Source organism: Pipra filicauda, unplaced genomic scaffold, assembly GCF_003945595.2.
Source record: "Pipra filicauda isolate LSUMZ 115617 unplaced genomic scaffold, ASM394559v2 scaffold2_size9829703_pilon, whole genome shotgun sequence".
NCBI lineage: Eukaryota > Metazoa > Chordata > Aves > Passeriformes > Pipridae > Pipra > Pipra filicauda.
The window spans coordinates 4439966-4454806 of NW_024104421.1; the positions used below are offsets into that span (position 1 = coordinate 4439966).

At 43.5% G+C, this 14841-nt stretch overlaps 1 protein-coding gene across 1 annotated transcript in view; it reads right to left on the minus strand.

Moving 5' to 3' along the window:
- Positions 1–1067: 1067 nt before the first annotated feature.
- OVCH1 (ovochymase 1) overlaps positions 1068–14841 on the minus strand; it is a 36155-nt gene continuing 22381 nt past the window's right edge. Inside the window, 14 exon segments of the mRNA XM_039383135.1 lie at positions 1068–1232; positions 1400–1494; positions 5067–5162; positions 6441–6559; positions 8540–8693; positions 9669–9750; positions 9752–9809; positions 10405–10470; positions 10472–10541; positions 11020–11182; positions 12509–12582; positions 13666–13753; positions 13755–13858; positions 13861–13887. Of these exon segments, the coding sequence (XP_039239069.1) occupies positions 1068–1232; positions 1400–1494; positions 5067–5162; positions 6441–6559; positions 8540–8693; positions 9669–9750; positions 9752–9809; positions 10405–10470; positions 10472–10541; positions 11020–11182; positions 12509–12582; positions 13666–13753; positions 13755–13858; positions 13861–13887 (1361 nt within the window).

Genomic DNA, 14841 nt, shown 5'->3' on the forward strand with positions numbered 1-14841 from the left:
ACACTGCTATTTGGTACGTCCACTAAATCAAAAGTTACACACATGATTTTTTAAGTATTGTATGTATGTATGTATGTATTAACTATTAGCTATGTACCTGAATGACCTGGTGTAAGGGCAGGCTGCAGTTCTTCAGCCATTTAGCAGCAGATGGTTGCTAAGTTCACTTGTTTACATGACATCATGTTGCTTCATCACATAAACTCCTCTGTTTATATTTCCATATTTAAGTGGATTACAATATACAGCACAGAGATGGAAAAGAGCTTCCTATCTTCTGTTTAAAGAATGGATGTGTATGTAGTGCACAGTAGTGCTGAAACCAGAGGAGATGGATGCAGGCAGAGGTTTCCTGGCTTGTAATTTATTCATACATGTGATAGGGCTGAGCGTTAAAATCCTTCTTCACAAGCACATTTCACTTCCAAGTCTAATTTTGAGCTACCAGCTCACAGGAAAATTTAGGTAAGTCAGACACTACCTTTTCGCCCCCAAGAAGGTATATTTAAAAGAAAAAACAACCTTCTAGCAAATGGAATCATGTCAGTATGGTCTTCCTAATAGGAGAGACAAGACTAAAAGCTTGGCATAGATAAATCTCTCTGAAACCTGAAGGCATATTTACAATGGATGAGCTATCACACCAAGTTTCAGATCACTTCCTTTCCAGTAAAGCAACACTGCAGCCAAAGCAGTCCATCTTCTCTATCCATGCTGCTGCAGCAGCTACTTCCCTCTGGTAAATCAGATTATCCAAGAGGAACAGGGATACCAATCCTGACAGATGAATACCAGCTGTGTAAAGGACTTGACACTGGCCATGCACCCAGACGCTGAAGGATAATATTTCCTAGGCACCTTTCAGGAACTGAATTGATATCAGTGCCACAGCACCGCAAGGTTTACTGCAGTAGAAAAGAGGATTTCTGAAACAGAGCACTCAAGTCTGAACTTCCAAAGAGGAAGGGTTTGGAGGGACGTGATCCCGGTTACAAACCCGGTGTACATGACAACCTCTTTACTGAGCAAAAATGCACAAAAGCCTGAAAAGCTTCTGTTCTAGTTAATCAAATATTTTGTTCTGTGACTGGTGAAATCCAGTGTCTGAAGGCAGAAACCCTGGTGCAGACTGTCAGGGACCCTGGATGACACTTGTCACTGCCTCAGATTGCAATACTGACCAGCTTGTTGTGTCTGTCAAACAAACAGATCTGTGGCCACCCAGAATCTCCCTGAAAGAAGGAAAAGGGGAAGACGAGAGAAGGAGAAAGCAAGGGGTTATCACCTGTCAGCAGTGTCAAAAGCATCCACATCCAGGAAGCCAGGGAGGGACATGGCTTTGTGTCGTGGTTGTCTGCAGCACATTCCACACTCTCAGCTACACTGTGCTAAAAGTTGCCCCTGTAGCTCTCTCACAGATGTTAATCTCTTCAATATTTTGTCCCCAGGAGTCTCCCATAGCACAGGCCTCATGGGAAAGGAGAGAGATCTCCACTTGTTAGAGCTTGGCAACCAGTTCTTTCCCTGGAAAACCCAACATCATCAGCGAGTTTACAGGGGTAGGAGTCACAGCCCTTTAACTGCTCCTGGGAGGATATCAACACACTGTTGGGGACAGACCCCAGCTTGGGGTCTACATCCCTTTGCATGTGTGTTATTCATGTTTTTCATGTATTTCACGTATTTCATGTGCTTAAGGAGAAGGAGTCACTCTCCAGACAGTTGTATGGAGCCACCTTGGCTTTTGCTGTTGTGTTGCTTGGATCAAGGGGAGCCAAGCCCATCAGCCAGGAGCAGTAACAGGGTGTCAGTCAACAGTGGAAAGTGTGCATGATATGTTGAGGCCTATAGTCCCCATAACTCATCCTTGCTTCTTGCATGGGTCACCAAAAGAACAGAAATGTTGGGCCAAGCCCCTAAGAGAGAGTAAAGGTAGCACGCCACCAGGGATGGATGCCTCTTTGCAGGGCACAGATGATCACACACAAACCTTCTGACAGCATCCTCAAGTCTGTCACGAACTCACCAGCTGTTCCAGGTTACCTCCAGCCAGGTAAGTGGAGTGATTCCTTGCCACTATCTGTGCTAGACTTTGGCACAGGGGCCAGTCAGACAGGACACAGACCAGCTCTGTGCCAGCTGCACCCAGGCACGTGTATCCCACATTTCTTGGAAGAGGGTCAGTGGCTGTTTGGAATGAGGGGGTGGTACAGCTCTCTTCAGTTTGCAAATGGGGGAGCAGTTTCTCCTCCCCAGACAGAGACATCCCAAGGAGACATGAGGTATATGACCACACTGCCAAGCAGCAGTGGTGACATGGACCAGAGACCCTGGACACTCACTGTGAGTGTGATTTCATCTCCCTTGAGTTCATTCCCCTTTGCTCAGCTTCCATCTTGGCTTTGCCTTTCCCAAAGCTTCCCGGTTTTCCAACAGAAGAGACAGCCTCGCTCCTAGGTGGAAAATGTTTCATACACTGCAGGCAACACTTAGGGAGGAGGGGAAATCTCTCTTGGCACTGCTCTCAGTCTGAGCTGGCACTGCCCTCGATTGGTCATGATGCCCTTTGATGTCAGAGTAACCTGTACTCACTGTCAGCTCCTGTCTCTCCCCATCCTGTTGTTAAGACCTTGCAGCAGTGTTTGTTCCTCTCCACAGTGTGCCAGCAGCTGATTGTTCCTGTTGAACTGTCTGTGTTGGAAAGCAAATTCTCATCAACACCAGGTACATCTTTCCTGCTCTTACTTCTGTCAGCCCTCTGCTTTTCTTGCTTTTTAACTCGTTGCTTCATCTCCCCCCTCCTCCCAAATATCCCACAACAAGACTGCAGAACAGATGAGACAGAGCTTTAATAATGTATATGTTCCCTTGCTGTACTCGCTGGATGCCCAAGAGCACTGTTTTAATGAGTCAGATCAGGCTTTCTCCTGATACCACTGTTTGAGGCCACAGCACAGTCAAACTGAACATATTTTGAAGGCTGTTTCTAAGAAGATGAGAGAGGAGGCCCTCCAAAGTGACATGGATCCAGGGCCTTGAAGGAAGACACTTTCCTCAAGCCAGTTTGACCCAAGACTTCACTCCTTCAGTGCAGAAACCTCCCATCATCAGTGCACATAGTTAGACAGTTCTTTGAAGAACTGTGCTATTTTCTTTGTGGATACTATTAAGAGGACATGGCAAGATCCATGTGCTATAAAGCCTCCTTATTCACATGTTCTGTGCTTGTGCACTGGCTCTATTTACATTACATTTCCCTAATGCTTAACATTTGTCTTCCATTTTTATCCTTTCCTTCCTCCAGGTCCTGCCCCAAGCTGTACACAGCAAACTGGAAGGAGTAACTTCTCTCAGCTCTGTCCAAGCTTGGCACTTTTTTTATAAAAATCTAAATTATATACTGCAGCAAAATATTCCCCTAACAAGAATATTCTGGGGTTTAGACAAAGGGTATAGGCAACTTAACATCTTTCTTTTAAATTTCAGTTCCTGCTGTCTCAAACATTACTTTGTTACCAGCACAGAGGTGCATATTATGTTAGTCCTGTACATACCAGTCTTTATGAAGAAAAAAAAATAAGAACAGCTCCCTTGGGACATGCCTGCTTATTTTTGGCTCATTAACTTTAATGATGTCATAGTACAGCGGTAACAGGTTGGGAAGACAGGTAGAATAGGTGATCTTTTCTATTCTCTAGGTCATGTCTAGCCTGTACTTTTACCTTGAAGTCACATTCCTAACCCTCATTCTGTATTTTAGCCAGATAAGAGGAATCAATCCTGCCTGAAGGTTTGCTGTTCATTTCACCCCTACCATCCTTCACTGTGCAAGACACACAGATGTCTTCCCAAGCCCCTTCCCACACACATACTAAACACTGTGCCCCATGTCTGAAACCTATTATAATCATTAACCCTGGCACAGCTGAATGTGGTGGGACTACAAATGGCACATGGATCGATGTGTTTCTGCAGCTCCAGGAGTGCCAGGTCACTTCTGAGAGGAAACCCACCAAGACCACAGCCACACGTGGCTTTAGCAAGCAGAGGACTGACATCATTCACATCTGGCAACAAGTATTTGCTTCCCCACAACTGTTCTGTCTGAGCACTGGGCAAGGAAAAAGGAAAGCGAATACATTATTTCAGTCTAAAAAACCCTACAGTTCAGGCAACAGAAAGAGTTCACAGTTCACTTGCAGCATCTACTGCCGAACAACACTCACACTTCAAAACTTATAACCTTACCTCACAGAGACACCTTTGGGAATCCAAGTGGAGGTCTCAGTGCTTTGGGTGCTGTGCTGCCAGAGAACCTTGACTTGTACCTCTAAAGTTTTGCTGCTGTTACAATTAACACCGGGAGTCCAGAGGCGTGTGAGTCACTCACCTTCTCAGGCACCAGACCCCAGTGCAGATGGAGCTTACGTTGAAGCTACGGGTCTTGATGAAACATCTGAGACCTATGCCACCATCATAGGAATCCATGTAAAACAGAGATGAAGGTTCAACAGAAGGATGTGGTACCTCTGCCTAACTGAGGCCAGGAAGTACCTAATACAGCCATCAGCATGTCTGGGGGGGGGCAGAGGACAAGCTCTCCCAGGACTGCATGCATACATTAATTACCAGGTACACATCAAAGTCCATACTCCATCTCCACTGCCACCATTGCAAGCAGCACGGGATACTACACAGGAAGATTTAAGCTGCTGGAGGGCAGCTCTGCATGTACATCGACACGTGGGAGACAGCAAGCCCATCTCTCTTTTCCAGGATTGACAAGATGGCTATAGTAATGGCCCTGCCTGGAGGCTAGCAAGATGTGTACAGGCTGGCAACGTGTCCTGGGTGAGCAGCTCTCCACACATTTTTCAGGAAAACATATTCCGCACATGAGAATAATTTCCTGACCTTTTTAGCTGAAACAGTATTTATGAAGTGTTTCCACTACAGTAAGTCTTCATTTTCCAAAATCAGCTTGCTACAGCGTTCCCAACCATCTCCAGTAACAGCAAATTAAAGAGCACATAAACAACCTGTATCCCACAACTACCAGCTTCCACTGATCACAAGAGATGTCAGCACAAGAAAGGAAAGGAATGAAACTGGAAGGGAAGAGTATTTAGTTTCCTCAGAAACTAGTAAAATAGAAGATGAATCTGGGGGGGGGAAAGGTTTAACAGAAAATAAATCCATTAAAATCTTGTCAGTGGTAGAACTGGTACAGATAAACCTACTGAGAATTTTGAGGGCTGAGGTACAACACATCCCCCTATTTCCCCTCTTTTGGTGGATCACACTATGGGATCTAACACTAACCTTTTTGTAATGGACTCCCCCTCTCCCTTCTGTGTGCCACAGGAAAAGGCACAACCCTCTAATAAGAGCAGCCAAGCTCTCAAGCAAAAGTTAGCACAGATGGCTTAAACTGGTTTTTTTCTGCTTCCTGTTTGTAGTGTCGGGTTCCAGACAGTGGTTATTAATTAATCTGAGGTCAGTTACACGCTGAGACCAATCATTCCTCCCAATAAGCATCTGGTTTAAACAAAAGCAAGCCAATCCAAAAACTAGTTTAAATAATCACTCATTCCTCAGGGATGTTTCTGTACTTGCTTCAGTGGCAGTGTGAACTGCAGAGATACAGGGACTACCACCCAGTGTCGGGTGCCTGGGGTGAGCACTGAATTAACTCGCTGCAGTTTTGAATTCATCAGAGCATGGAAGAGTATCTTGAAATGATCTCAGACAGCAGCTTAAGGGAAAGTACATTCAGCAAATAAACAGTGTGATAACAACAGCACTGCTTTGTGTCTGTCACAGTTTAACCCCAGCTGGCAACTAAGCCCCATGCAGCACTCGCTCACTTCCCCACCAGCAGGATCAGGGAGAGAATTGGAAGAGTAAAAGTGAGAAAACTTGTGGGTTGAGATAAAGACAGTTTAATAGGTGAAGCAAATGCCATGCATCCAAGCAAAGCAAAACAAGGAATTCATTCACCACTTCCCGCTGGCAGGCAGGTGTTCTGCCATCCCCAGGAAAGCAGGGCTCCTCACGAGTAACAGTTACTTGGGAAGACAAACTCCACAACTCCAGATGTTCCCCCCCACTTCCTCCTTCTTCCACCAGCTTTATATGCTGAGCATGATGCCACATGGTATGGGATATTCCTTTGGTCAGCTGTCCTGGCTGTGTCCCCTCATAACTCCTTGTGCACCCCCAGCTTCCTCGCTGGCAGGGCCATATGAGAAGCAGAAAATGCCTTGACTCTGTGTAAGCACTGCTTAGCAGTAATAAAAAACATCTCTATTACCCAAAACCCTTTTCAGCACAAATCCAGAACACAGCCCCACACCAGCTACTTTCAAGAAAATTAACTCTGCCCCAGCCCAAACCAGCACAGTGACATATGCAGAGAAAGACCCAGAGTCTCACTTAACACTGGCTGCTGCCTTCCAGTTCACTTTGTGTTGGCTGCTCATACAACTCTACAAGAAGGATTTTGAGGCCCCTGTATCCTACAGTTTCATCAGTTTTGAAATGCAGGGTCAGGAAGCTGCTTTAACACAGAGAACATGCTGAAAGATTTTTCTGACAAAATAAATTGGCTGTGTTCAAGGCCAGGTTGGACGGGGCTTTGAGCAACTTGGTCTAGGGGAGGGTGTTCCTGCCCATGGCAGGGTGTTTGGAACTGTATCATCTTTGAGGTCCTTCCAACCCAAACCATTCTATGATTCTATGATGTTTTTGCCTTGCATTTATAGTTGCCACAAAGCTGATTAAAATGCAGAATGCAATGTTCTAGAGATGTGAACATTTTATTACATGGTTTGGTGGAATAGTCTACATTGTTTTCAGGAATTAAAAAAAAAAATAAAATTGACTACCATCACGCCCTGGTTTACTGGGGTGAAAGGAGAGTGGGTCTGACAGCATACTTTTTAGGGTGATGAGGGAAAGGAAACTGAGCTTGCTGGAAACATGAAAGTTGTAGAAGCTTGATAAGGATTTTAAACTTTCACCTTGAGGATCCCTCTGGCTGACAGCTGGGAACATGCTTCAGGCAGACTGGTCAACCTGGCTAAAGTTCAAGCCTTCATACAAAGTGCAGAGTTCTTAGATTCAACATATTTAAGATTTTTTGATTTAGCTAAGGTTTGGGACTTTTCTGGTGAGGTTTTGTTTTGTTGTTTGTGTTTTTTTTTTTTTCTTTCAAGTATCCATGCATTTCTCCAAACATATATAGCAGCCTTGGTAGCAAGAATTGAAAGTGAATACAGTAAAATAAGAATGTGAAGAATTAAGAAAGTACATTTAGTACTGACATGGCTAATGTTGTTGGTGACCATTTCATACCCAAATGTTGACACTTACCCATGACAGAGATTAACTCCCAAGCCATAAATATAGAATGTGCATAAAAAGAAGAGAAGGATTTTTTTTTTTTTAATAGGCTTTCTACTACTTCCCTCTCATCAGCTTTATGGAAAGTTAAAACCAGTTTTACCTCTGTCAGCAACCTCCATGTTTCCAGTTTCCTGACCTGAAAGGAGAGTGCTATCTTACCTGAGGTACACAAATACAAAGAGATTACAGACTATTCTGTGGAGGGGAGTCTGAGCCAAGAGGATTTTTTAGCCAGGCTGCAGGTGAATGGAAAAGGCATCTCCTCATTTTCAGAGCTAGGGTTTGAAGTTCATCTTGGAAAAGTGCATGTTTGCATGAAAAAGCAAACAGATCTCTGGTGACGCTGCTGTAAGGCTGATGCATTTTAATAAGAGAAATTTAATTGCTGTGATTTACTTCTGAAGCCCAACACACTTGCCCAAGCAGATGTGCTCATTCACACAGCAGTGAGGAGCACAGGTAGGACAGAAGAAAGGGGCATGGGAGAGGATTAGATGTGGCTCAAGTTGCTAGAAAGGCAAAATACTTTGCTTCCACAAACAGAAGAGTCAGATTGGACACATCTTTCCAGCTCCAAGTTTCTCTGATCTGAGGGATCAAAGTACTGATTTGCTTAATGGTGCCAGGGCAGTGCTGTTCACAGAGAAAACTGTCCACCCATGTCACCAGCTCTGTCCCTGCCTGGGAAATAAGAATGTGAGGGAGGTTTCCTTTGGTCTTTAAGCTTAGAGCCCAATTAACTGTGTAGCTCCCTGGGCGTGGGGCAGAGGTGAAGTCTGGGGAGGTAAGCAGTGGTAACAGCAGCACCTGGCAGCATTATTGCCTGCTAGGTGGAGAAGCAGAAGAGAGATTGTAGAAGGAATAACAGACAGACCACAGGGAGAGGGGATTCTGGTTTTGTAGAGCAGAATGGAAAGGGGCAGATAGAGAGCAACAGATAAGACAGGATCTCTTTTTTACAGGTTTATAGCAGGAAATGAGCACAGTAATTAGATCACTACTTGTGCATTCAATCAACACTCAAGGTCTCTAATAGATTTGTTATTAATAACCACCATTTCTCTTCAGAACAGATTTTTTTTTAATATATGTAACTGCAATACTTTAGGCTCTACTTCTTCACCCTCCCTACAAAATCATAATAGACTTATCCGATGGTGTTTCCTGAGTAGAGGAAGTTGAGAGAAAGCCTTTCATGGCTGCTGAAGTCCTGGAAGGGAAAGTCGCTGTCACTACTGAACCTCAAGATTTTATGGGATAGATAGAAGTGTCACCACTGAAGTTGCCTGCAAAATAGACCAGAATGGGTTGTGAGCCTTTTTCTCCTGAGAGCTGCAAGTCACAGTCTTTCAAAATGCAGTGTCAGAAAAGATTTCACTTTCTAAAAGCTTATTAACGCAAAATCCTGATGTCATTCAGCTTTGAGCTCATGCATTAGTCTACAAACATGGCCAGAAGAAAACTTGCTATACTTCTAACCAGAATGGTGACTTCCTTCAAACAGACAAATAGTTAAAGACACTCACTGTAACCACTACAAATCACTAGTGTCAAATCCCCACTGCCTGGACTACTCTGGTCAGAAGAAATCCCTGCCCTGACAGGCAACACCTCCCTCATGCTCTTTTGTGCAAGACACCGTGCAATGCTCACAAGGCTGCAGGACATCCATCTCCTCTGGGGAATAAGCCACTTGGGGCGTCTCACATAACTAAAATCTGGCACTGAAGAACCTTGTATCAATAAGTGCTCTTAACAGTTCAAATTTCCAGTCTGTGCTTTTTCTTCCATGTACAGAAGATAACTTACACAGCTTCGCGTCCCTGAAAATGTCCTACATAAGCCAATAGCTCCTTAGTGAGGTAGGCACCTTCCCTCACTTAGCAGGGCTGTAGGAAAAGCTTCCCTCCCTTTGGCCCCATCACTTTGACCTGCTGCCTTGTCTTTGGCACACAGCTTCAGACACACACAGCAACTTTCATGCTTCCAGTTAAAGTCTGAGAAAGAGCATCCTACACAGACTCACATTGTTCCAAGGCACAGCCATGCCATTATAAGGACCTTATATCCAACAAGTTTGATTGCAAAAATACTTATAGGATGGGAAAGATACTAGGCTAGCTGAAGTAACTCCAAGTATCAGAAATCCTTCCTGGAGCATGGAAGTGTGCCATGTAAAAATCCCTTGTCTGTCAGCAAAAGAAACTTGGTTAAGCTCCTCCATTTCTCTCACCCCAGAATTAAGATGAGCTCTCTTTTACCGAGTAACTCTTTCGTTAGTCCAAATCCTTCACACACCACCAGTTGGCCGTGACAATTAGACAGATTTCTTTCAGTCCAGAAAGTCCAGGACTTCAAGGCGAATAATGGATTTTAATGGGGCTACAATTCTCCTGTGGCAGCTGCAGCACAAAGCAAAGAACAAAGTCACAATGCTGGCATATTTAACAATTGGCTCTGATCTCCTAGGGATAGCGATCAAAATGTGAGCAAAGGCAAAAGGGATTGCAATGCCCATTAAAAAAAGAAAAGAAATAAAAAAATCAAAGGCGGGATATTGGTCCAAATCTATTTCGGTCATATGATTTATTACTTCTGAAGTTAACCTTCCAAATGCTTTAGAAGTCTGTGGTATTACCACCTGAATGGAAAGTTATCTCTTACCTTAACTAAGCACGATAAGGGAGGAAGAAAAGGAAATGGATGAAAGTGCCAAAAGATTTTTAGTGAAATAGTTTATTGTCCCCTTTTTTAGCCCTTCAGTTATGCCACATTCAGGCCTCTGACATGGTCAGAGCTTTTCCCAGAGGTGTCAGGTTTGTCTGCTCTTTGCTGCAAACAAAATACTGGCACCGACCAGCTTTCCCAACTCTCTTTGAGAAACTTGCCCAGTTTTCTAACATGAACTGAAGCACCCCTGGATTCATTAAAAAACACATCACAGATGTTTGCAGATTTCATGGGAGTTACAAAAGCCAGAAGAACTTGGGTGCTCACCTGGTGGCATTTGTGTATCTCACGTGGTATCCCAATGGCTGAATCATTCCTTCCCAATCTGTGAGTGACATCTATGCCTTGTGACAACTCCGAGCTCATCTGCTTGGGCATTTTTGGAGCATTGACAGTTTTTTGTCCTTGAAAGAATAAGAATGTAGAGCATTAAATTCAGCTTTAACATTAAGTTTTTGAAGGACTTGCACCAGTAAGAAGAATTCCTATGTGACCCTCATGGAAAAGCATAGATTATGGTTGAGATACAATCTGAAGAGCAAAACCTTGAAATACTCCTTTTGAAAGTTCATCTGGAAAAAGAGATGTGTTCAATTAGAGGTCAAACCAATCACAGAAACTTCTACATTCCCATTCTACCAGGCCAGATCTTGTTCATTATAATCCTACAAAAGTGGTTTCAAGATTCAGCATTGTGCATATCAGACAGTTTTATACAGGCTAGAGTTTCAGAGAGCTCTGTTTTTTCATACGTTTGGAGAACATCTGTCTGTGAAGTCTCTGGAAAGCCCATAAATGCATCTTGAAAACAAGTATGTTCCCGAAGCTTCAATCAAACATGTCAGTTAATCTTGTACAAGTGTTTGTACAGCTTGACTGTACCTTGGATCCTGAAGCAGAGCACCATCTTCATCCCAGGTCTGGGATTTGGGAGAACCACAGGAGACTGCACAGTACTGCACAGAACAGATAGAAGCAAATCCAAGCACAGTATCCCCGTAAAAACACCATTTGAGAAATGTAGGCCACAGTCATACAAGTTACTCTGTGGAAAGGTGAAAAAGCAAGGAACTATTCACATTTAAAAGACGTTCAGCTCCAGTAACATGGCAGTCCCCTCTTGACAAGGCAGCGCCTCCGGTCCCCGTCCTGCACTAGGTGACTTACTGCTGGCCAGCAAGGGTTTGCTCAGTTTACTGCACAGTATCAGCTGCCTCAAGTCTACCTGCAAGTCTAGGCATTTTATTTTCTTTATCTGTCCTGAAAAATTGCTTGACTACACATGGGTTTGTTCTTGGGCTTAAATTGAAAATTGGATGAGACAGGGAATTTCTGCCATTACTCCATCTCCACTGATAGGTACTTTCCATTGTTAAGCACACTAAATTATTTTCTGGTTACTTACTGGCTCTCTGAATTTTCCAGCCTCTTTCTTCCCTATCACAACATCATCCTAGAGTTCCAGCTCATACTGACATTAAAGCCTCATTCTGTGTTTTAGTTCCTTGGTTAAAAATAATTTGGTTTAGAGACAGGCACCCACAAACTTCTGTTATTCACCAACTCCGGAGAAGGAGGGGGGGGGGGGAAGAAAACAGGCTGTTTCAATATGTTGGCATATAAATAGTCATAGGAATCTAGTTTAATATACCCAGTCTTGAAAAACTGCCAGCCATAACAAATGCTATTACATAGCAGTGAGCCTGTGTGCTGGAGGACGCTCCAGGGAGCTATCTGTGAGACTCCTATTCAGGGAGAAGTTTGACTGATGGCCCCATTTCTGATAGTATTTTCCTCTGTCCTCCATGTAAATAGTTATGATAGTTAAACTGCTATTCTCAGCTGTAATAGACACAGGTTTAGATTTTTTTAATTGCCTTCTATAAATTAGTTCTTGGAAGAAAATAGCTGTGGAGTGCTCCAAGAGCTCCTTAGCATATCCTCTATCCTTCTCCTCTTCTGTGCTTTCACTCCCAACTCAGAGTTAACTGACATGCTAAACTGTAGATTTGTTGGGTTTTGGTTTTGTTCCTTAATGACAAAAACATTCCTAGCATGTTCCATTGCTCTAACAGTCTTCACTTGGAAGCATTACTACTGTATTTGGTAACAAAACAAAAGAGTGTTCTTGTTCAAGTGTCATGGAAGAACAGCTTATTTTCCCTTTAGCCCTCATCTACACCAAGACAGAAGTCAAATAGGGCCTCTTCTCTTGAGCATTAGCCATCACCACTAGTGTGATGTTAAGAGGATGAAGGTCCACACACAATAGCTATTATCTAAAAACTTTCTCCAAAGGCATCACTTAATTTTGGAAATATTTGGGGAACACGTACACTAAAACTTGTCCACAGGACTTCCAAAAGCTCACAGTGTATTTCTCCACCACATTGTCTACCAGTAAATAAGTGTGAGTATCTACCAAGAAGTTCTTCTGTATAACATCTGCAACCACAATAAACTAAACCTATACAGGGGTAGCATAAAGGAGGAGAAGGAAAAAACCCACAGTGAAAGGCTGGGAGGAGATGCTGGGGGAAGGAATAGAGATCCTTCAGCACACTCAATAAAACCTTTGCAAGATCTAGTTTCTTGAGTTTTCCCCCACTCATTTCCTACTACTTCCCCCTCCCCATTTACATTTTGTGCCAATAATTTCCAGTTAATTCCTTTTGCTTCCAAGTTTCTGCCTGATACAGCACTTCCTCCATTTCCTCCTTTTCCCCTACTCTGTGTACAGACTCTTCAAAACAGGAAACAAAAAAGCATTTCCTCCACGCATTTTGAAATGGAATTCCCGTGATGTTCTCCATCTCCTTGCCAGGCTGCACTTCCAACAAGATTTTACTTCTCTGCACAGCATGCTGTACACATGCAGACAGAAGGGCCTCCAGAAACTTAAACTTCCAAGTAAACAATGTTGAAGTTCTCCCTTTCTTTTTTATTTAGCTTTCTTTTAATTCTGAGGATTTTGTTAATCTAGACTGCTAGATGCTTGATGGGATTACACCTCAGCAGGGTCACGGTTAGCAAAACTATACCTTCTGCATAGAAGTTAATATATTTTTTGGTATGAAGAGTCACACCTATTTCCCAGCCCCTGATGCCTCAGTGTCGTTTATTCCAAGAGTCAAATCATATGTACCATCACTACATCTCACATGATTATCTCAGAGGATGTGGAGGAAGGGGGCTCGACTTTGAAAACTAAGCTGACAATATAGGAAGTCAGGAGTCACTTATATAGACAGGTGTCCCTGAGGGTTTGCTCAAACATCACAGTTTATTTCTATGTAGTCCCTTTTACTGGTCTCTAGGATACTAAGAGGGCTGTTCTCCTACTGGATCAATGCAGCACACTGACACAGGGATTAAGGTCTTCAGCCAACCTTACAGCCTGGGCTCTGAAGCTTAACTTAAGGCTGCCAACATGTCGAAGCCATGCAGCTGGGGCTTTCTGAAACTGGCCCAAGTGAAGGAGTGAAATTTCTAGGACTGAGTGTCCTCAGCTGGATCATTTGTTGTTACCTTGCGCTTTTCTTGCTCTCTGATTCTCTTCATAAATCCCAAGAAACTCCTCTTGGCGGTTCAGTGATGATGTTATTGACAGATTATAGTAATATAATCTTTGCCATGCCCTTCAGAGAGAGTCGGAGTATCCAAGAGCACTCTGTGCTTCCCACATAACGTGATGAAGAAGGAGCAGATATAAATCCCCAGGCTCTTCTAACTCCACTTCTGGTGCACATTCTGTGGATAAATGTGCACTTCAGTGATAAAAGCATTAAGACAAGACAGTAAGAGCTTTCCACAAAACCTGGCAGTCCTGCCCATGATCAAAGAGAGTCTAGCAGGTCAATAAAGTCAGTGGGAAATGGGTTTCCAACATTTAGTTTTCTAATTTTTTTTAAAACTGTTCCTCCCCTACCCCAGTATTACTGGACTTTCTGGAAGTCTGAAGATCCTGATATCACTAGCAAGGGCACAGATATTGCAGTCACTGCAAAGGCTACAGTGATAAAAGGCTTAACCTCCGTAGGGCACCTCTCTATCTATGTGTATAAATATTTAAAACGCATTCCTATCAGTTGGATCATTTCTTAGGGTCCAGCATTCGAGCTGGTACAAGCCTGAAGGAGCTCTCAAAGTGTACATGATCACAAGGCAGCCCTCTTGCCTTAACCTTGAAGAGCCAGGCAGAGACACAGGCTAGGCAGCACAAAGGAGTGAGCTGCCAGGCCTTAGGGGAAAGCAGACTTGCTTGCAAATTTGCTTTGAGCTGTGCTTTGAATCAATGCCTGGAAAAGAGATAAACAGATACCAAGTTGGTCACGTAGCTGGGCTAACAGACCTACCAACCTCAAATATTCGCTCACTACTGAGGAAGAAATGCAATTATTTTTTTTTTAAATTGACCTTGTGATCAGTTCTTGACAAGAGTTATGAAATATTATGCTTTTGTCTATGAACTCCCTGGTTCTCCAGAAACACAGGAGGAGAGCAGGCCTAGCCTGGAGCTGCATGCACACACAGTACAGTCAGATTCAGCACTCGTTAAATAAGAGACCAAATCAACAGGGAAATATTTGGAAGCATCTGAGTGGTTATAACAGAGCAGGAGGAGGGGAACAAGATCACTAATGAGAACTGCATGTCCCTTTAGTACCAAGCATAATAGGGTTGTTTGTCTCCCAAGGCAGCAAT